General features: G+C 39.8%; 1 protein-coding gene across 1 annotated transcript in view; it reads right to left on the bottom strand.

The window, feature by feature from the left end:
* The window catches only part of MEGF6 (multiple EGF like domains 6), a 376924-nt gene that overhangs the window by 336785 nt on the left and 16517 nt on the right, over positions 1 to 23622 (bottom strand). Inside the window, 1 exon segment of the mRNA XM_074306481.1 lies at positions 12357 to 12491. Within this exon segment, the coding sequence (XP_074162582.1) occupies positions 12357 to 12491 (135 nt within the window).

Below are 23622 nucleotides of genomic sequence, written 5' to 3'. Positions count from 1 at the left end.
GGAAGGAAGAAAGAAAGAGGAGGAAGGAAGAAAAAGGAAGGAGGAAGGAAGAAAAAGGAAGGAGGAAGGAAGAAAGGAAGGAAAAAGAAGGAGGAAGGAAGAAAGGAAGGAAAAAGAAAAGAAAAGAAGAGAAAAGAAAAGGAAAGGAAAAAAGAAAAGAAAGAATTGGAATGACCGGATTCAGTCCTTTCCAGGTCTACACTGGTGGGGCTATGATATTCATGTTTAGCTACAACCTACTGTCTACCTCAGTTCTCTCTGAAACTCAGCTCTTTGTGGTTAAACAAGTGAACTCAGAATAACTGATGAAGAGAAGCTCGCCTTTCAGAGGGAGAGCAGAGGAAGATGGTACAACCCACACATCAACAGTTATCTCCTCTATAACATATACTCAGCAAAGGGTAACACTCTAGATCACAAAATTAGGACTGGAAGGGGCTTTAATAACCATTAATAACTTAATAACCTTCTCAATAACCATTGAGTCCAGTCTCCTCTCTACAGATAAAGGAACTTGTAAGTGATTGGAGCAGGATCACTTAGCTAGCTGCTATCAGAGTCAAGATTTGAACACAGGTTTTCCAAACTCCAAGCCCAGCATTCTATCCCTGATTCTCCAACTTCTGCCCAAATAAAACCATCTTTGCATGGCTTTTCTGGAAACGAGCCAGTTTGTCTATATTTTTCCGAAAGCATGGGACCCACGGCTAAGCAGAGCCCTGTGGATGCAGCCTACCTGGGGCATGATGGCACAGGCTCAGCACCTTTTTCACTCTAGACACTTTGTCACAGAATCCCGGGATCTTAGCTCCAGAAGAAGAAAGGAATCCAGAGGCCATCTAGTCCCAAGTCTCTTTAATTCTGCCCCTCCTCTCTTTAATTAACACCAAAGTAAAGAACGTTAATTCTTTCATCATTCAATCAAATCAACAAGCATTTATTAAATACTAACCACATGTCAAGCACTGTGTGTGGTGACTGAGATCCAAAGGCAAAGGGGAAGCTGTCCTACGATCATAGTACCATAGGTATAGACCTGGAAGGGATCTCATAGGCCATTGAGTGCAATCCCTCCCCCACCCATATTACAGATGAAGAAATGGAGTCCCCAAGAATTGAAACAATTTGCTCCATATCACAAAGAGAAGAAAGGATTTGAACCCAGCACCTCCGACTCCAGAGTAAACAAGTCAACAGGTATTTATTAAGCACCTCCTAGTGCTGAGAATACAAAGAAAGGCGATTGACAAGGAACTCACAATCTGATGAAGGAGACAACATGCAAACAATTGTGTACAAAATTGTAATAATTGACAAAAAGAAGGCATTAGATTTGAGAGGGATTGGGGAAGGCTTTTTGTTGAGAACTGAAGGAAGCCAGGAGATAGAGATGAACATTCTTTCCCACTATATCTCTGGGCTGAGGGAAAGTCCTACTGGTCTTGTAGTCCACTAAGACTCTTAGATCTTTTTTTTTTTATAAACTGCTTATCTAGCTACATCTCCTCTTCCATTACTATGACTTGAAACATTAATGATATAATAAACTTATTTTTCCTTAAAATTAATCAAGCAAAGAAACAAACATAAGGCTCATCATATGCATTCATATGGACAGACCAATGGATTGCTGGATGGATAGATGGGCAGACAGATAGATAGATGGATGGATGGATGGGTAGATAGATAGATAGATAGATAGATAGATAGATAGATAGATAGATAGATAGATGGATAGATGGATAGACAGAGACAGACAGACAGATAGATAGATAGATAGATAGATAGATAGATAGATAGATAGATAGATAGATGGATGGATAGATGGATAGGTAGGTAGGTAGATAGATAGATAGATAGATAGATAGATAGATAGATAGATAGACGGACGGACAGACAGACAGACAGACAGACAGACAGACAGATAGATAGATAGATAGATAGATAGATAGATAGATAGATGGATAGACGGACGGACGGACGGACGGACGGACAGACAGACAGACAGACAGACAGACAGATAGATAGATAGATAGATAGATAGATAGATAGATGGATGGATAGGTAGATAGATAGACAGACAGACAGACAGACAGACAGACAGACGGATGTATAGATAGATAGATAGATAGATAGATAGATAGATAGATAGATAGATAGATAGATAGATAGATGGATAGATGGATGGATAGGTAGGTAGGTAGATAGATTAGATAGATAGATAGATAGACAGACAGACGGATGGACAGATGGATGGATAGGTAGATAGATAGATAGATAGATAGATAGATAGATAGATAGATGGACGGACGGACGGACAGACAGACAGACAGACAGACAGACAGACAGACAGATAGATAGATAGATAGATAGATAGATAGATAGATAGATAGATAGATAGATAGATGGATAGGTAGGTAGATAGATAAATGGATGGATAGATAGATAGATAGATAGATAGATAGATAGATAGATAGATAGATGGATAGATTGATAGGTAGGTAGATAGATAGATAGATAGATAGATAGATAGATAGATAGATAGATAGATAGATAGATAAATAGATAGGTAGATAGATAGACAGACAGACCAGCACTTCTTAAGTCTTGGTGAAAACAGCAGCAGAATTGGGAATGGTCCTGTTTACTAAAAGAAGGCAGAAGAGCATTTAACTACCATTAACCCCTCTTCCCCTGCTCATGCCAAGCCCTCAGAGGTTCTGCCAGGAAAGAAATGATGGTCCCAGCTGCCTCAAATGGTACCATATGTGAACAATATACCTGAATAATTGAGGCCCCTTCTCCACCACCCCTTCCCTCCTGCCAGTCAATCCTGTGATAAATATCTGCTGAAGAGTGAATTGGTGAGGGAATGAGCAAGGAAATACAGTAGCTCTGGGCCAGGAAAAAATCAGGTTCAGATTATTGGGGACAGTCCATAAAATGGCCATTGAAGTGTGAAATGATGACTTTGCCAAGGATCAGTGAGTGACCCGTAGAGAATGCCCTGACTAAGCAGCTACAGCAGGCGTGGGGATATGCCAGACTGCCTAGAGCCAGGCTTGCAGAGGGAGCCAGGTTCTCAGGGGCTGGCTCAGCATCCACGGCAAAGCCAGTCCCCCGGGCTCCTCCAGCTTTGGTCATGCTGGCCGCTGCTGCAGAGAGACCCCTGCACCTGTGGACTGGGGAGGAAACACATGCCGTAACTTCCTCCAGTCCATTCCGGGGCCTCTGCCAACTTCAGGCCAGGACTGGGCTGAGCCAGATGCTGAGTTGCTCAGTCCACTTCCTGAGTCCAATTTTCCAGCTCAGTCTGTCAGTCAATCAGCCATCATTAATTAAACCCTTTAGTGGTGCAGTGTATAAAATACTGGGCTGGGAGTCAGGTAGAAAGAGCTAAATTCAAATCCAGCCTCAGACACTGACTAGCTGTGTGACCCTGGACCAGTCACTTCACCCTATTTGCCTCAGTTTCCTCATCTGTAAAATGAGCCGGAGAAGGAAATAGCAAACCACTCCAGTATCCTTACTAAGGAAAAACCCCGGACAGGGAGTCAGATTAACTTACTAAAAACTTATTTTTTCCTTAAAAAAAAAAAACTGTTGGGCTCAGATTGTGTTCCTTGTAAGATGTATTATTAATTATTAATATTAGATTAACATATGTTATATAATTAAATAATTGATTTATGAGATGTTATTAATGTGACATTAAGATCAATAAGAGTATAGCTCTAAGTTGGAACTGTGACCAAAGGGCCATAAAACTGTGCATACCCTTTGATCCAGCAGTATTATGACTGGATCTGGATAGCCAAAAAAGATACAGATCTTTTAATACAAAAAGAGACTTTTATGATATAAAATTGGAAACTGAGTGGATGCCCATCAGTTGGGAATGAATGAATAAGTTATGGTGCATGAATGTAATGTAATGTTATTGTTCTATAGAAATGTTCTGCAGCATGATTTCAGAAAGGCCTGGAGAGACTGACAGGAACTGATGCTGAGTGAAATGAGCAGAACCAAGAGAATATTGTACCTAGGAACAACAAGATTATGTGATGAACAATTGTGACTGACTTGACGCTTCTCGGCAATGTGGTGATTCAAAACTTTTTTCCCTGAGGCAACTGGGGTTAAGTGACTTGCCCAGGGTCACACAGCCAGGAAGTGTTAAGTATCTGAGATCACATTTGAACTCAGATCCTTTTGACTTCAGGGCTGGGGCTCTATCCACTTCGCCACCTCGCTGTCACATTCCAAGACAATTCCAACAGACTTGGGATGGAAAATGACAACTGCATCCAAAGGGAGAAATTTGGAGATTGAATGTAAATCAAAGCATATTATTTTCACCTTTTTGTTTTATTTTATTTTTTTCTTTCTTGTAGTTTTTTTTTTCTCATTTGGTCTAGTTTTCTTGCACAATATGTAAATATGTTTAGGATAACTGTAATCCTTTATCAGATTCTTTGCTTCTTGGGGAAGATGGAAGTAAGGGAAGGAGGTAGAAAAAAATTTGGAACACAAAATCGTATAAAATCTTATAAAAATGAATGCTAGAAGTTATCTTTACATGTATTTGGAAAAATAACATACTATTGAGGGAAAAAAAAGAGTACGACTCTAACCTCTTTCATCTCAATTCAACAATGCAGTCTACTATGTCGTATGATACCTGGGCATGTTCTGGGGACACAGCCACAAAGACCAAATCAGTACTGCCCTTAAGAAGCTGACTTTCTACAATTAAGATACAACATATATATATAAATATACATACATTCATGGGGTAACCCAAGGAAGGAAGAACACAAATCATCACAGGGATTCTCATAGGAGCTAGCACCTGGACCAAGCAGCCTTGAAGGAAGAGGAAGACTCTGAGAGGCAGAGCTGAGAAGTGCCCATTCAAATACATCGAGGCTGGGGTGAAAGGTCTACTCCATCAATTGGCCAGAAAGCAGAGTTTGCAAAATGGAGCGATTTAGTCGGTAAGGTAGCCCAGAACCAGGTCACAGACAGCCTTAACAGTAAGCCTGAAATCAAACCTGAATACTGTGTAATGATAATGACCAAACTCGGCTCCAGAAGTAGAGAACTATAGATGTGGAACATTGCAATTAGACCTGGTTGATTCATTGATTAGTTTTGCTCAGCTGCTTTTATTTCACCCCATCTCCTTCTCTTTATTTTAGTCTTGATATTTGAGGGGGAGGGGGGCAGAGAGAAAGATACTTAACTTCTGTGCACCTTAATCTCCTCTACTGCAAAATGGGGATGAAAACACCTGTGATACCTAACTCACAGGTGTTTGAGGCTGAAATAAAATAATAAGGAAAAGAACTTCCAATACTTCAAAATCAAGGCCATTGTTATTATTAGTAGTAATGATTTGTTGATTTGGAGGCAAAGCAACCTCAGGGCTTCATCTGTAAATGGGGATATTGTAGAGTTGGGTTTTTTAGCCCAAAGTCTGTGAATTTTTTTTAATATTTTGATAACTATTTTAATATAATTGGTTCTTTTGAAACTCTCTGGATTTTATTTATGAGGCAATCAAAGGCTAAATGACTCGTCCAGCCAACAGAGATTCAGAGTTGGCTACAAGGAGAGTGCCAACCCAGAAGTGACAAGTATACTACAAAAACAACGTCTTTGCCGAAAATGTTTTATTTTTTTATTTTCTAATTTTTTATTGTTTTTCTAATATATTTTTTTATTTTTTAATACTTCTAAAGCTGTGTTTGATGCCCTTTACTATTATCAATTTTTTCACAATTCCCCTATATGGGGTCATGAGCCACAGTTTAAGAAGTTTGGCATAGAGTACCAAGCTTGGAATCAGAAAGTTCAAATCTAAGCTCAGACACTAGCTGGGTGACCCTGAACAAGTCACTTCACTCTGCCTACCTCAGTTTCCTCATCTGTAAAATGAGCTGGAGAAGGAAATGGCAACCACTGCAGTATCTTTACAAAGAAAATCCCCAAATGAGACCAGGAAGTCACATTATTGCCTACCTACTAGCACCCCCTCCAAAAATTATCTTACATTTACTTGGTAACGGGTGATTTCTTTTGGCAAAATTTCTAGGGAATTGGGCGAAAACACTGAGCCCTGTAGAGAGCTACAAAAACTACCCCTTATAAACCACCTTATCAAACATCCTCATTGTATATGTAGAGGAAACTCCAATGCAGAAATGACAAGAGTTGTTCTGAGAGCCCAAGAATTAAAAGCTCGGACCTCCCGCTGCCCTGTCTAGGGTTCTTTCCAATTCTTAGAAAACTCCAGACCTGAGGGGAAACATTTGGCCCTAATATTCTTAGTCCTTTCATCATCCCTGTCGTGGAGCAACTAAAAATAGTGATGTGGAGGAAGTTGAGAATGTGCTCTTCAGAGGAATCACTTCTGCCCTTTGGCTGATCAAGGAGGAAAAAGAATGAGACTCTGCAGCTGAGAAAACAAACAGGGAACCAGCTTCATCTCTCTGTACCTCAATTTCCTCAAAAACTAAATAAATGGGGACACATGACACAACCAGATCCCCTGGAGTTCCTTCTAACTCGAAATTTAGGCCCCTAAAACAAAACCTGGAACTCAGGGTTTGTACCTCAGTTTCCCCTTTTGTAAAACAGGGAGATTGGTCTATAAAATATAGACCTATAAATAGGAGACCAGATTGGTCTCAAAGTTCTGTTTCAGACTCTGAGAGCTTTAAAGCTAAATGTTCACTCCATCTCTAAGGTGGTTCTATCAAGGGCTCTATAGGTAGAAAAGTTAACAGTCCAGTCTTTATCACTACTCACAACAGATGGGATAGCTCAGGACTTCACCCTGCTGCCCAACCCCAACCCCAGCTGATTACTGATTACCCAGAGCCACTGGAAAGCCTTCCCCTAGCCACCCACCCCCCAACACCAGCCCTCACTTTCCTGGCAGCTGAACCCCAAGTGCTGTTGGAGGCTTACGAGAAAAGTTACATCCCCAAAGCCTGTGCACGTTGGAACAAAATCCCAACATAAAATGTCTAGACGGGTTAACACCATTCTGACCAAAACAGAAACGGGTTTAAAGGCCCCCATTTTGTAGCATCATCTGCTCAGCAAGTCCTGTGTGTGCCAGGAAAGGGGAGCTGGTGCTTGTTCAGGTTCTCATCTGCAGCCTTCTGTCAGTGGAAACCAGCAGCATCTGGGGATGTTTAAGCTGCTCCTGTTTCTCAGCTGAGGTCACGTCCCACCTACCCTGGCCATTGGTCTTCTTGGAGAATGAAAGATGAACATGTCTGTTATTTGGAGTGGGAGAAACTTCCTCAGTCTTTTCCCAGGGGAGAATTAAAGAGGAAAAAAGGATACTCCTTCCCCCCCCCAAAATGACTTCTGACAGGGGCAAATTTCTTTGGTCAGCCAAAGCATTTGTAGACACTGTCAGAAATGCCCACTTCCTTGCCCCCACCTGATATCAGTAGAACAGTCAGCCCACCCACTTCAAATAAAGCTGCCATCCTCCACCATGCCACCCGTTCTGTGCTGTGGATCAGGTTGAAGCCAAGGGATGCCCAGGAGAAGCTAGGTGTAGAAAAGCACTGGCCCTGGAGTTGGGAGGACCCAAATTCAAATTGCTTGAGAACAGCAGAATGCCTTATCAAGCTGCTGTCTCCACTGATTATGTCATCTCTCTAGAAACCTACTCCAATATTGCTCTCGCCTCTATGAGGTAACACACCTCCCCACACACTCTATCAGCGAGGTGAGACAGCTCAATTTCCCGGGACTTGATTGACGCTGTCTCTACGCTCTACACTCAAGCCAAGTACTGGTCATTGAGACGTCATGGCACAGCTCTGGCGAAATGAAAGTTTTTGTCGTATTTCTCTCTCTCCCTTAGGGACACCTAAAAGGAATGAAAGCTATAGAGTCGGGGTCCGGTTACTGCCTCTCAATAAACTTCAGGAACCTGCTAGCTATGGGACCCCTGGGCAAGTCACTGAAATCTAGGGAATTAAGAGAAAAAAATAAAGAAATATCCAGGGCCATAAGTCATAGAAAAGAGACACATCTTGAAGTTTCCCCAGCCAAAGGCAAAGAAAAATTATCACTACAATTCTCACCATTGAGTGGTTGTTCATTTATACCTATTTATACCCCTTTATACCTATTCTCCAAAGGCAAAGTCTATAATTGAAAGACACAATGTACACACCTGTCAGATTGGCTAAGATAACAGGAAAAGATAATGATGAATGTTGGAGAGAATGTAGGAAACTGGGACACTGATACATTGTTGGTGGAGTTGTGAAAGAATCCAGCCATTCTAGACAGCAATTTGGAACTATGCCCAAAGGAATATCAAACTATCCATATCCTTTGATCCAGCAGTGCCATTACTGAGCTTGTATCCCAAAGAGATCATAAAAAAGGGGAATGTGTGCAAAAAATGTCTGTGGCAGCCCTTTTTGTAGTGGCCAGAAAGTGGAAACTGAGTGGATGCCCATTAGTTGGAGAATGGCTGAGTAAATTATGGTATATGAATGTTATGGAATATTATTGTTCTGTAAGAAATGACCAGCAGGAGGATTTCAGGAAGGCCTGGAGAGACTTGCAGGAACTGATGCTGAGTGAAATGAGCAGGACCAAGAAAACATTATAAACAGCAGCAAGAATATACAATGATCAATCCTGATGGACGTGGCTCTTTTCAACAATGAGGTGATTCAGACCAGTTCCAATGATCTTGTGATGGAAGAGCCATCTGCACCCAGAGAGAGGACTCTGGGTACTGAATATGGATCACAGCATAGTCTTTTCATTTTTATTGTCATTTGTTTGCTTGCTTGCATTTTGTTTTTTCTCATTTTTTTTTTTTGTTTTAGATCTGGTTTGTGCAGAACAATAACTGTGGAAATATGTAACGAAGAATTGCACATGTTTGACATATATTGGATCACTTGCTATCTAGGGGAGGGGAAGAGAGAGAAAAATGTGGAACATAGGTTCTGCAAGGATGAATGTTAAAAATTAGCTATGTATATATTTTGAAAATAAAAAGATTTTAAAATAAGAAAAAATTAAAAAAAAAACCCAATGTGGATATTCTCAGAGCTAAAAGACCTAGCTGGATTCAAATCCCAGCTCTACTGCTGACAAACTGTGTTATCTCACATTAGTCTCTTCTACTCTGTTTCCCCCCATCCGTAGGCAGAGAATTGCAATTCTGCGCTCCATCCTGGCACGCTGACATTTTGGAAAACTTCTCTAAAAGGGCCGACGTCTCCAAGCTTGGTACCAGCTTACAAGGGATAGAATATGAAAAGTAAACACAGGATTTAACGTGGAATTTGAAATATACTCCACTAATGCCAAGACACATAAATCAGGAAAATGAGCCCATGACTTCCCATAACACATGCTGTGTTAATTACAGTAAACTACATCAATAGCGGCTGGTCACTTAGAGTGGACACATCAGGCGTGTTTTTATCGGCAGACGGGAGGTTGGACCAAATGTTGAGCTTGTGCAGCTGGAAGGAACCAACCCCCTCATTTTCAGCACAGTTAATTGGCCTGCCTCTGGTCTCACAGGTGTTCAGAATTTGAACCCAGACCTCTGGAGGTTCTCTCAGGATTTACTTTATTTTTTTTAAGATTTTAAGGAAGACTAATGACAGTGAAAAGCTGATTTATGACACCAAAGCTGCCATCTGCTAGTGTCCAAGGTCAGGTCAGCATCCACAGCTGTTCCTGCACCAAACCCTTTGTTAAACTGCTTTTTCTTGACCTCCTGGTAGGAACCTGACCTAATATATCCATTAAACTTCAAAGCAGCTTGTAGGGAGTACCAAAGCAGACTTGCTTTTGCTTTTGGTAATTTTTTGGGGGGGGGCCTGGTCTTATATATTCCTTATTTATAATGGATGCCCTGTAAAGAGACTCCCTTGACCAATGCAGATCATTGATGTCCTGAAGCCTAAAGGTCTTGGAGAAATGTCTACAATATCAAGAGGTCAAAGAACTTGAACAGGATCAGGAAGACTTGGACTCAAATACAGCCTCAGAGCTTTACTGACTGTATGATGCTGGACAAGTCACTTCACCGTGTCTGCCTCAATTTCCTCATCTATAAAATGACAGAGTTGGACTAAAGAGGCCCCTGCTGGTCCCATCCAGCTCTGTCTGTGATCCTATGAAAAGAGACACCACACTTTAATGTTAATTCAAGATCCTGGCCACCCTGGACTTTCTGTCTCCTGCCTAGAACACAGCTCTATGTTCTCCAGCTTCCCCCTCTTCTCCTACCGACTTCTTACCCTTTCTGTAGGACCTAATTTGCATGCTCTCTTATCCAGGGGAACACAGAATCTCCAAGGGCTCTCCAGGGAATCATAGGGAGGGGTTCTCCAGGGAACCAAAGAATCTTCAGGGGACTTCCAAAGACTATAGGATCTCTAGAAGATCTCCAAGAAACCACAGGATCTTTAGGGGATCTCCAGACATTCATAGGGTCTTTAGAAAATCTCCAGGGAATCATAGGATCTTTAGGGAGTCTCCAGACACTCATAGGATTTCTAGGGGATCTCCAGAGAAACAAAGGCTCTCCAGAGAAGGGAATCATAAGACCTTGGCTCTGGAGCTGGAAGAGAGTTCAGCCTCTCTCTAGTACAATCCTCTCATTTCACAGATGAGAAAAGGAAGGCCCACACTTAGATTCAGTGACTCTTTCCCAAGTCAGCCCCCTCCTGCCTCTTGTCTTTAATCACCTTTCTCACCTCATGTCTCGCCCCATCCCAATTCATCTCCCTTTAGCCACCAAAGTGATCTTCCTAAAATGCAGGAACAATCTTGTACTCAAAAAACCTCAACACAGCTATTGCCTCCAAGAGCAAATCCCACATGCTCTGCTTGGCATTCAAAGCCCTTCCTAGCTGGGCCCCTCTTACCTTTCCAGCCTTCTTATACCTTCCTCCCCAGCACTTACTCTTCAATCCAGGGAAATTGAGGCTGCTTTACAAAGAAGACTCTATCTATTGGCTCCAGGCACCATCTCTGACCTTCCGCCAGCACACTCTCCCTCATCCTCTCTGCCTATTGACTGCCAACTTTCTCTAAGTCCCACTAAAATCCCACCTTCTTCAAGAAACCTTTCCCAGCTCCTCTTACTCCCAGGGCCTTCCCTCTGCTCCTTCTTTCCTATCAGTCCTGCCTCCAGTTTGCTTTGCATAGAGTTGGTTGTTCCCTCACTAGACTGTAAACTCTTGAGGGCAGGGATTATCTTTTGCTTCTTTTTGTATTTTCAGTGTATTTCTAGCACAGTGAATGGCATATAGTAGGAACATAATAAATGTTTACTGAATTGAATTTTAAAAGGTAACACAAAACAACAGGATTGTCATTCCAGATTAGAAGGGTCCTTAGCCACCATTCAGCCCAATCTTCTCATTTTAGGGAGGAAGAAACCAAGTTCTGGGAAAGTTAAGTGAGCTGGGTAGCATAATGGATAGAGCATCAGCCTCAGCCACTTCCTAGCTGTACCATCCTGGGCAAGTCCTTTAAAGCTTAAAATACTGCATAAATGCCTGTTATGAATGGCCAACACTTTAATTTGCTCCTGTTTGATGCATTTATAATGCAATACTGTTTATTCTAGCTACCTGTTCTTGTTATCTTAGCCCTCCTATAGACTCTAATCTAGAGGATAGGAAATAAGTGATAATTGAACTTTGTACCACTCTCACCACAGCACACTGCAAACCACAGGGGCTTAACAAATGTTTGTTGTATTAGCTCCATCTCTCCTCGCAAAATTAAGGGCTCAACTCACCCTAACCTAACTGGAAGGGCTCCAAGAACTGGGGCATAAGGAGAGAATATCTGGGGAAGGCTTCCAGAAGGTGGGATTTTGGTGGGACTTAAGAGGAATCTGGGGTCAATTGGCAGAGAGGAAGAGGGAGAGTGTGCCAGAAACAGGCGGTGGTCAGAGATGGTGCCTGAAGTTGAGCTTCTTTGTAAAGCAGCCTCAGTTTCCCTGGAATGAAGAGTAAATTCTGGGCAGGAAAGTATGAGAAGGCTAGAAAGTTAAGAGGGGCCCAGCTTAGGAAGGAGGGAAGTCCCAGCCTGACCTTATGTAAAATTGCAACAAAAGAGTCAATCAGTGACTCCCACCTCATCCCAGATTTCTCTGTGGAGGAGGAGGAAGAGGAGGACAAAGATTTTAGGAGGAGGAAGAAGAGGAAGACAAGAAAGAGGGGCTAAGAGATACATCTTCCTTTCCCAATCCACATGCAACAGAATCTCATATCACCAGATGGCACTAGACCTTTTTAAAAAGGTCATTCAGCCCTGGGAGAGACACCTACCTCCTCTCATACCCGACACACCACATTTGCCGGCCACAGCCCTGCTTCCACACTTTGACCATCCGGGTGAAGGCCTGGACACAAGGTTGACGGTGACCCACAATGGTCAGTTCCCTCACAGCACACACGTTGGGCCTGGTAGAGAGAAAGAGAGAAAAGTTTATTTAGCTTGCTTGATCAAATTAGTCATAGAACAGTAGAAAAAGGAAAAAGTTAAAATGAGAAGAGAACTTAGGGACCATCTAGACCAACCCTCTCTAATCACCAAGGAAAAAAATCAAGACCGAGTCATGAGAGGATTTGCCCAAGATTCCCTGGGCAATGAGAGATAGCAATATCTTTAATTCTTCATTCTGAGGTCTTTTAGTGCCATGAAGCACTATGAATGAAAGTGTTTTGAAAAATCTATCCCTGCTAGACTTGTATGAACTTGTATGAACAGAGAGTAGAGAGCAAAAACAAGAGAACAATGTATACAATGACGACAACATTGTAAAGGAAAACAATTTTTGAGAAGATTTAAGAATTCTGATTAATGCAATGGCCAATCAGAACACTAGAAGACTGATAGTGAGTCCCCTACTTCTTGACAGAAACAGAGAATGACAGGTACAGGCTGAGAAATACACTTTCAGATCTTGCCATATGTGAATTGGTTTTCCTCAACAATATCAATGTGATAAAATGGAAATAAAATCATGGTAGTCAGAAAACTTGTATTCAATTTTCAGCTCTGCTATTTGCTAACTGTACAAGAAAAAAATAAATCAACAATTCAATAAACCTCAAAGATGCATCAAAAGAAGAAATGTGTAAAATTAAAGGAGAAATAGATAAATTAGAAAACAAAGACTTCAGAGCTGATAAGCTATGTTTGCAACCTTCAGCAATTCATCATGTCTTTGAGATTTGATTTCTTCATTTGTTAAAAAAAAAAAAAAAAGAGTTTACAATTAGACTGCACTTATCCCTTCCACATTGTGGAAGTTAGAAGTATGGTTCTCTCTTCCCCCCCACCCTGCCATCTGAAAAATCTGCATAAAAAATCTTGGCCCTCCCTTCATACCAGAGAAGTCTATTTATAGTATTAAAAGATAAAATGTTTTTAGTATACAATACTACACTTATTCTATACATTTCTGAATTTCTAAACTTTTTCTGTGTCATCTATGGACTTTTGTAAAACTCTCCAAAAATTCCCATTAAATTTCTTAAGCTATATCACCATATATAGCTTATGATATATACAAACCATGATGGGGGAAAGGGATAACTATATCTCTAAAGTTGTTTCCAGCTTGAAATCTATGATCTCATAAAGGAAAAATGAGAGACTATTTGGCAGAACCTAGCTTCAACACCTCTTTTCACAGAATCACAGAATTGAAAGGTCTCCAGAGCCTTCTAGTCTAACCCTTACCTAAAATGTATTCCAATAATAATAATCATGATGATGATAAATAGTTAGCATTTATAGAACACGTTAAAGTCTGCAAAATGCTTTATATGTTATCTCACTTGATCCTCACAATAACATTGTGAAGTAGGTATTATTATTATCCCATTTTACCAATGAGGAAACAGATTCATCTCATAGTGTTTAATGTGCAGCTTCTAGAATCCTTTCTCTTGGTAGATGTAAGCTAAATGTATTGCTTAGAATGGAATAACTATAAAAATCTTCCTTCTTCTGGGGAAAGCAAATAAATTGATTTCACTCACTAGAAAATGCAGGTGGTACTCAAGAGTTAGACACAGCTATGTTCATAATAAAGACCTTTCCTTAGAAAGATTTTTGCTTATTGGAAGTTTATTCACTCTTTCCCAACAGACTATGAGTCAGTCTTCTTTTTTTTCTATAAATTAACTCATTTATACATATATTTGATAAGAAAATTTTGCTGATCTTTCAATTTCTTCAGTCTTCTGATGGAAGATTTGACTGTGACTGCAGAAGTGGTATTGTAGGTCCTTGTACCATCAGCTACTGTTTTCATACAGGATTCACAATGCCAGATATCCACAGCCCATCTCTTCACTTTGGACTTCCCACAGAAGGGCCAGAGTTTGGAAAGGAAAGTGAGTTAGTATTCTTAATGTAGAAATCTCCAGAGGAAAGACATAATCATTTTTCATCAGAGGCCTTTGATCCTGGATAGAAAGAATAACCCAAAGGCCATCCTCCTAACACTAGCTGAGCAATTCAGAGGCAAAAATTAATAAGAAGGCTCATGCCCATTTAAAATGACTACCTATATAGTTTTTCTTCTTTCTTTTTACTCTTTGATGTTTGCTTTCACCCCTGAAACCAGCTGAGATCTCCCCCTTCTGTCCCATATAACTTCTTGGATAGTATCTGTTTGGTCCCAATGCCCCAAATGGGATTATAGACAAGACTCTCCACATTCTTCTAGCTGGCTACCCTTGAGTAAAGAAGAAAACATTTTAATCCCATTCTCTCACATTTTTCAACTAATTATTGAATTAATCTGAAAATAGAGGTAATACTAAAACCTTGCTCTTCACTAATCAGCATCCTAGATAAAGTGGGAGAATATGGCAGAAATGGAAGGAACATCTGTATAGTAGGTCAGAGATGGGGCTTTTCCTACACAAAAGGGAAAGATAAGAAGCCATTTTGGAAGCTCTCACCACCCTGAATCTGGATACATTTCTAAAGGATCACAATATCCTCACCCCTATCTTAGCCAGCTAATAAGTCTCTTTGGGACATGAATTCTTGTACATGTGCTTTCTTCTGTTCCCCTTCTCTGGTGTTTTATCAATCTACATCACTTGCTAAACACTTGCTAAGCCCCAGAAACCAAGACAAAAGCAAAGTGGTTCCTGTTCTCAAGAAACTTATATTTTAACTAGGAAGACAACACAATAGAGATAAAATGCAAGTCAAGTAGTCTTGGGAGGGGTTAGCCAGATAATAGATCCCACAGCCAACACATTTAAAATAGCCCAATGCCTCTTTGAAAGTGTCATGTGATAGGAATGTTCATTTAAATAAAAAAAGTCTGCTCTTTTCCATGATAGTTGGATAAGAATTAAGAGGAGAATGTGTATAGCCTTCATCTTTTGTCCTACTCTTTCTTGAACCAAGAAAAAGTTACTCAAAACAAAACCACTAAGATGGCCAAGTTAGCAATGTCTGTGACATTCTGCTCCCATAGCCTTTTGCCTCCACTTTCTCTAACCTACCCTATCGTGCTGTCGGGATAACCAATCCCTTTTAACCATTATATCCATATGTCTTTTCAATTTTTGAACACCCAGCCTGAGTAAGTTGGTCACCCCATCCAGACAAGTGGTTTGAAAAATGGAAATGAGTCAGCAGCCTGGACACAGGAACACTCCACAAAACGATCAATAACTCATGGGGGATGAGAATGGCAGAGCTTAAACCACTGCACTGTAGCTAATTAACTGAGAGATTAAAATACTTTGGCTTCCAAATTGATAATAAATAATAAAATGTATAATCTCTTTCCAAGTATCCAGAGGACTCCAAGCTGAGTGTTATGCACATAAAGCTTGCTCTCCATTGCTATGGACTGCCTCATTACAGTGCCCTCCCCCAAACTCAGTGACTCTTCCTTTTCCAAGCTACTGATCCCAAACCAAGGTAGAATAATGCCTTCTCAATAAGAAGACTCATGTGGGATACTCTGGAGGTAGAATGTTGCCTGTACCCTCAGACTTAATCCCCATATTGGCTATTTTTTCTTTACTCTTTTTCTTTTTACAGTGGAGGGATCTATTATTCCCCAAGGGTGGGGATATAAAGGATGGGAAACTGCACATATCTAGAAATAACTATAATATCCAAAAGGCAGAAGTAAAATCTTAAAAAAAAAGTGTTGGTAAATGAAGTGCTCAGGGTAATAGAGAAACAGGAGTTGGTGCTACAAAGAGCTCTGAAGTCAAAGCCAGAAGGCCTGGATTCAAATCCCATCCCTTTTACAGGTCTATTATGTGACTTTGAACAAGAAATTTTCCCTCTCTGAGCTGGAAGCAGAGGACTATGGGAGCAGAAAATCACAAACTTTGCCAGACTTAGTTATCTTATTGGTTATTGTTTTGAGTAACTTTTTCTTTGTTCAAGAATGAGTAGAACAAAAGATGAAGGAAAGGGAAGATAAAAGATATTCTCTAAAATCTCTTCCAATTCTAAATCCTAGAAAGTCAGCTAGTTAAGCTTAAAAAAGCAAATGATTAGTCCTATTCTGGTTGGTTTCAGAATCCCTCTCTTCCCTTTTACTTCTGTCTATCAATCAGTAGAACAGCTCAAGGATTTTTCCAAAGGCTTGAAAAACCCAACCAAAGTCTAGGGAAGATCAAAAGAGATCTCTCGACATGACCTCTCAGGACCCTGCTCTCTTATGACAGCCACAACTGTAATTCTGGGGCTTGGTCATAGGAGACAGATGCATATGAACATATTGTTTCCCAAGTTGGCTGAGCCAAAGCTGACAAAGATTAGACTGTGTACTCCTTAAAATCAGAAACTGTCTTTTGGCTTTTTTGGTACCCCCTGAACCCAGCACAGTGTCCTGTACTTAAGAGTAGGCATATGACAAATACTCAATGACAAAGCTAGAGTCACAAAATCATTACTGTAGAAGAAGAAGGAGAGATCATTTACTCTAATGCCTTCCTTAGCAAGGGACAAAGGAAGCAAGGTCTTCCCAACTTCTGGCAAAACACTCTCATTCTCTGTAGTAGAGTATTGTGGAGAGCAGAACTGCAGACAGCATTTAGGGGAAACCCAAGGGCATCAGGAGTTAGGGAGCTGGTGATAAATGATCATTCACCAAGCAAGACCTCAGGGAAGACCAGTCTCCTTCCCTGCCAGGAGAAATCTCCTCATTTCATACCTTGATGTTCAACTACTTCTATAACTTCCATTGACATGAAGAACCTCCTAGCCCTACTATCTGCCCCAGAGCTGAATTTTCTTTTGAGTAACAGCTAGGTGACAGACTGGACAGATTGAACAGATATGCATTCAAACCCAGCATCAGACACGTATTAGCTGTAGGACCTTGGGAAAATCACTTTAACTTTTGCTTTCCTCAAGTCCTTCAGTTGTAAAATGGGGATAATAATATCACCTACCTCCCAAAGCTGATGTGAGGAACAAATGAGAGAATAGTTGAAAAAAAAAAACTTACTATCTGGCACATAATAGATGCTTAATTTCTCCCTTCCTAGTGTGTTTTCTCTCCTAAATAGAGTGTGAGCTCTTTGAGAATATGAACTGCCAGTGCAGAATCAAGATGACAGATCAGACAAAGCACTCAGCTGAGTTCTCCTTATATTCCCTTCTAAACAACTTTACAAAGATGCCTCAAATAGAATTCTAAAGCAGGAGAATCCACAAAATGTCAGAGTGAGACATCCTTCCAGCTCAAGACAGAAGAGATTTAGGGCATGAAGGCTAGTGGCCATGTAGATTTTACCCCAGTAATGAGAGGAGGTAATAGAAACAGAAGAAGCAGCAGCAGCAGCAAACATCAGAAGCTATCAGAAAAGATCAGGGGAGCTGACAACTGGTCACAAAGGAATTATAGGGGATCCCTTTGCTAGCACCAGACACAAGACAAGACACAAGACTGGACACAACTCTATTGCCTATGACTATTTCTAGGTCACAATATAAAGGTGGAGAGGAGTACATTTGGTCATAAAAGTTCAGGGACCATAAGAAGCAGTACTGATTACAATCCCAAGGAATCAGGGTCCTTTCAGGATAAGAACCAGACAAAGACCAGAAGAGCAATAACAGCAGGACCTCTTCTCAGATCACCCCACCTTGAAAACACCAAAAACTTCCAAACTCCCAGAACTAGCCTGAAAATGACAATGCAAAAAAAAAAAAAAAGTCTGCAGCTTGGGACAGAGTCCCCCACCCCACCTCCACCAGCAAAAGAAGCTAACTTTACCATAAAGCTTAAAGTCAAGAAATTTGCTGGAAAATGGTCAAAAAAAGAGCCTGATTATAAAAAAAAAAACTACTACAATGACAGAAAAATAAAACAAACTCATAAGAAGACAATGGTGTCTAAATAGCTACAAGCAAAAGATCCCATCAAAAAATGAGTTGGATATAAACTCAGTTATTTTCAAAATCAAGTAATAGTGGTAGAGGAAAAATTAGATAAACAAATGAGAATAAGGGAAGGAAATGATGAAAAGACAATTAACAATTTAGTAAAGAGGCACAAAAATACTGAAGAAAATAACACCTTAAAATAGAATTGGCCAAATGGGAAAAGAGGTACAAAAGCTGACTGCAGAAAGTAATCCCTTAAAATTAGAACTGGACAAGTAGAAACTAATGATTCCATTGAGACATCAAGAAATAATAAAACAAAATCAAAAGAATGGAAAAAATAGAAGAACAGGTAAAATAGTTCATCAGAAAAACAAATGATCTGGAAAATAGATTGAGAAGGTAAATTTTAAAATTTTTGGACTACCTGAAAACCATGATCAAAGAGCCAAGACCTCGTGTTTCAAGAAATCATTAGAGAAACTATCCCAATATCTCAGAGTCAGAGGGCAAAATAGAAATTGAAAGAGATCCAAAGTAAGAATAGGCCCTGTCTCAGTTTTTCTTTTTCCATCTGTTGAATTGAACACAGATCCTGGTACATAATGCTTAAAATATTTTTTTTCTTTTATTCAATGTCACAGTCATCAAGAGAAGGAACAGCATCCAGGAGTAGAGTGGTGAGTAGTGTTTTTAAAGTTGAAGAAATATCAGAAGGAACAGCCATTAGATTGGGCAGTTAAAAGATCACTGGTTTCTTTGGGAGGAAAAAACAATAAAAATTTACTAAGCATCTACTATGTGCCAGGCATTCTGCTAAGTACTAGGAATATAAAGAAAGGCAAAAGACAGTTTCTACTTTCAAAGAGCTCACAATCTATGGAGGGAAACAATATCCAAACTACTCAAATTGGAAATAATCAACAGAGGGAAAGCAGTAGAATTTAGGGAGATCAGGAATAGCTTTCTATAGAATGTTAAAGTAAGAGAAGGAGGGCAAGAGCCAGAGATAAAGAGGGAGATCATTCCAGTCTGGAGTGAAAATGCCCAGATTCAGAAGCTGGAGTTTCTCCTTCAAGGAACAGCAAAGATAAAAAAAAAAAAAAAAGGAACAACAAAGAAGATGCTAGTGTAGCTGGAAGTGGGGAGGTAGGGGGTAAGAAGGAGGAAGAATTTTAAAAAAAAAGCAGAGGAGGAGATTTAAGGGAAAATAGTTCAGTAGATTAATAGAGTCAAAAGTCAAATTGCAAAAGGTCAGAGACAAGTAGGATTGAAGAAACAGAGGCAATTAGTACAAATAATTCCCTCTAGGACTGGAATTCCAATTTTTGGGGGGTGTTTAGGAACCCTCTGATAATCTGGTAAAGTGCTTGTCAGAACAATGCCTCTAAACACATATAATTAAATACATACGATTATTGTTTAAATCAATCAGATTGAAATATAGTTATTTGTTTTATTTTTTATAAGGATGGTGGAGCCTGAAGCATGTTTGCCAAAAGTGGGAAAGCAGTCTTAGGGAAAGATGAAAGATAAGACTGAGGTAGAATGATCAAAGGCCTAAACTCCCATAGGAGACAGGAGGGGGATGGGATCAAGGGCACAAAAAGAGGACCCGACCTGGGAGGAAAGGGTCACTTCATCCTCAAAAATTTCAATTAGGCACTAGGAGAGAGATTATGACCATGCAGCACTGGGAGAGCAAGATAGTTTTTAGACAAGAAGAGACAAGAGTCAAAGATCAGGCTCATCAGATCCTTTTTTTTTAACTCAAAGATTCTAGATTTGTGAAGTTTCAGGATATTTTCACATATATATATGTACATTTTACATGTATATATTATATATATGCATATATATGTACATATATATGCATATATATAATATATACATGTAAAATTAATTTGAGGAGAATTATTCTGAACTCGACAAACAGTAGTAAATATTAGCATTTCCATAATCTAGATTAGATTCAAAAGTACCTCCCTATTCTCCAATAATCCAATTAGAAAAAGTTTTCTATCCCCCTTTCCTCCACTAACAACAAACACTTGTTTTTATGTAGTGCTTCAATATTTACAAAGCCCTTTCCTTGTCTGTAAGATAGATAGTGAAGACATCACCATTTAAGTCTGGAAAAAAATTCAGCTTCAGAAAAGCAAGATAAATAGCCTGAGTTCACATGATTCCTAAATGTCATAGCCAGAATTCAAATTCAAGGATTCTGATCTCAAAAGCAAGGCTCTTCCCATTAAGAGACCATTCCTCTGCATTTCTGCTGAATTCCATTGCAGCTCTGTATTCTATACTCCTTGACAAATTTGGTGGAAAGATGTATCAATTTTATTTTTCTTCATAGAGCTTTTTTAAGCTTTGTAAAATGCTGTACAAACAACCCATTTTACTCTCACAACAAGTCTGGAGGTTAAGTGCTATTCTCCTCATCTTACAGATGAAGGAACTGAGGCAGGCGTAGGTTTAAGTGACTTGCCCAAGGTCACACTGCTAGTAAATGTCCTAGACTTTAAATCAAGGTTTATAGTTCTAGCTGCTATTTTTCCTGGAAAAAAATATTTTCCTAATGCTATTTGCATTCAGAGAGAAAACTATAGAGACTGAATATAGATCAAAGCACAGTATTTTCACGTTTTTTGTTGTTGTTTGCTTGTTTTTTCTTTCTTTTTTGTGGGTTTTTCCCTTTTGATCTGATTTTTCTTGTGGAACATATGGAAATATGTTTAAAAGAATTGCACATATTTAATCTACATCAGATTTCTTTCTGTCTTGGGAAGGAAAATGGGAGGGAAAGAGGAAGAAAAATTTGGAACAGTGGATGTTGAAAACTCTCTGTACATGTATTTGGAAAAATAAAATAGCATTTTTAAAAATAAAATAAAAATAAGGCAAAATTGGGGGAGTAATCCTTTCCTGAGGTTCAAAATATTGACTTAGAAAATTTAGAGTCTGGTGCTTGTCTTCTAGAAGGATTGTCAGAAGAAAGAGGGATTAGTCTCTGATCTCAATTGCAAAGGACTGTTTAGGAACAACATGGGAAAGCTGCCAAGAAGCTACTTTAAGCCTGACGTCAGGAAAAACTTCCTAACAATCCCAGCTATCTCAAAGTGGCCAAGGTCACTTCAGTAGGTGGTAAGTTTTCCCGCTCCTTGGAGGTCTTCAAGCAGAGATGGGATGATCACTTATGGAGAGGGAAGGGAAATTTTTTTCAAACATGAGTTGGACTAAGCATCTTCCAGAAGCATCTTACTCAAGTGCTGGACTCATTGAGTCCTGCCTTTGGTTTTGATGCTATGCATTTAAAAACATGATTCTGAAGGCAGCTAGAGGGCACAATGGATAGAGCACCAATTCTGAAGTCAGGAGGACCTGAGTTCAAATTCAACCTCAGACACTTAACACTCCCTAGCTGTGTGACTCTGTGTAAGTCCCTTAACCCAGTTACCTGCCTTCCCTTCATAAAAAGATAAAAACATGCTTCTGAGAAGGAGTCCACATGCCTCCCCTCGCTACCAATGAAATGCAGAACCTGTGTAGTCCATCTCGAGAACACAGCATCAGTGACTATGATTGGCTGAACAACTTTCTGGATGTCGTGTCTTTCTCAAAATTCTTTGATTGAGGATTTGTTGTAAGAACTATCGGTTTAAGACAGCTAAATGGAACAGGGTATACCTTATTAGATTTGGAGTCAAGGACGTGAGAACTTAAATCCTGCTTCAGACATTTCCTAGCAGCACTCTGGAGATGGTATTTCTCCTCCTGTAACCTCAGTTGTAAAATGGAGAGGATAATATCACTGTTCCTTATTTTATAGATGTAGAAACTAAGACTACAGGAGAAATATTGTTGTGAAGTGTCAATGAGACATAGTATGTGTAAATCTTAAGGCATCATAGAAATGTTAGCCATCGTTGAATAAATAACAGCACTCTATAAATGTTAGCTGCTATTATTATTTATCATTGGATAAATAACAGCACTCTATAAATGTTAGCTGTTATAATTTATCATTGGATAAATAACAGCACTCTATAAATGTTAGATGTCATTATAATTTATAAATAACAGCACTATATAAATGTTAGCTGTTATTATTATTTATCATTGGATGATGAACTTAAGAGTTGGAAGTAATCTTGCCATCCACGAAGTCTGAACCCCTTCTTTTGGAGATGAGGAAAGTGAGCCACAGACAGTTAAGTCACAGGATTTAAAGAGATAGGAGTAAAGTCTTAGACAAAGCCACATGGCTTTGGAAGAGTCTGAGATAGGATATGACCTGTTTAAAAAATTCTTTGTTTCCCTTTTTGAACAGGATGTTCTGAGAAACACCTGGGATCGAAAAACAAAATCACAAATGGATCTTGGGCAAGCCTGTGCATTCTGCACACACCTTTCCCTCTCCGTGGGTCACAACCGGAGAGACAAACGTGAGCCTTCGTTTGCCCTCTGGCTATGTGAGAGGACACGCTGTACAGTTACCAACCAAGATTTAACAAGTTTTCTCTAGATCTTAGAACCAATTTGGGGGCCAATCGAATTTAGGAATTGAATATATTCTTAACTTTCAAAGAAAAATATCAAAAGGAAAAAGTGTTTTAAATTAGCAGGAGAGCATGAGTTCCCCACCTCTGGGCAAAACTCCAATCAAGGCCACTAAGAACTCACAGCATTCTCGAAATGTCCCAGAAAAAAAAAAAAAAAAGTGGAGCATTCCATTTATCTCGTGCATGGAATTCACCTCCATCCTGCAGGATCTCTAGCTACCTCCATGACCACACCACTCATTCGTGTCTCCCTCCCTTACTTAATTCAAATTATTTTATTTTGTGGTTTATTTGTTCAGTCATGCTCAATCTCATGAGCCATTGGACCATGGCACAAGAGGCCCGTCTATCTTCCTCTACCTCCCCAAATCTGTCCAAGCTCATGTTCATTTCTTCCATGACACTATCTTTCCATCTCATCCTCTTCCATCACCTTCTTTTGCCTTCAATCCTTCCTAACATCAGGATCTTTTCCAATGAGTCCTGCCTTCTCATCATGTGGCCAAAACATTTAAGCTTTAGCTTTAGGATTTGACCTTCTAATGGATCATCAGAATTAATTTTTAAAAGATTTTGCATATTTTGTAATGACTTACCTATAAACTTGTCATCCCCCACCCTCAGCAGAATCGAAGCT

This window comes from Sminthopsis crassicaudata, chromosome 3, assembly GCF_048593235.1.
Source record: "Sminthopsis crassicaudata isolate SCR6 chromosome 3, ASM4859323v1, whole genome shotgun sequence".
Lineage (NCBI taxonomy): Eukaryota > Metazoa > Chordata > Mammalia > Dasyuromorphia > Dasyuridae > Sminthopsis > Sminthopsis crassicaudata.
The sequence above is the reverse complement of the archived record's forward strand: the minus strand, read 5'-3'. Positions and strand labels throughout refer to the sequence as shown.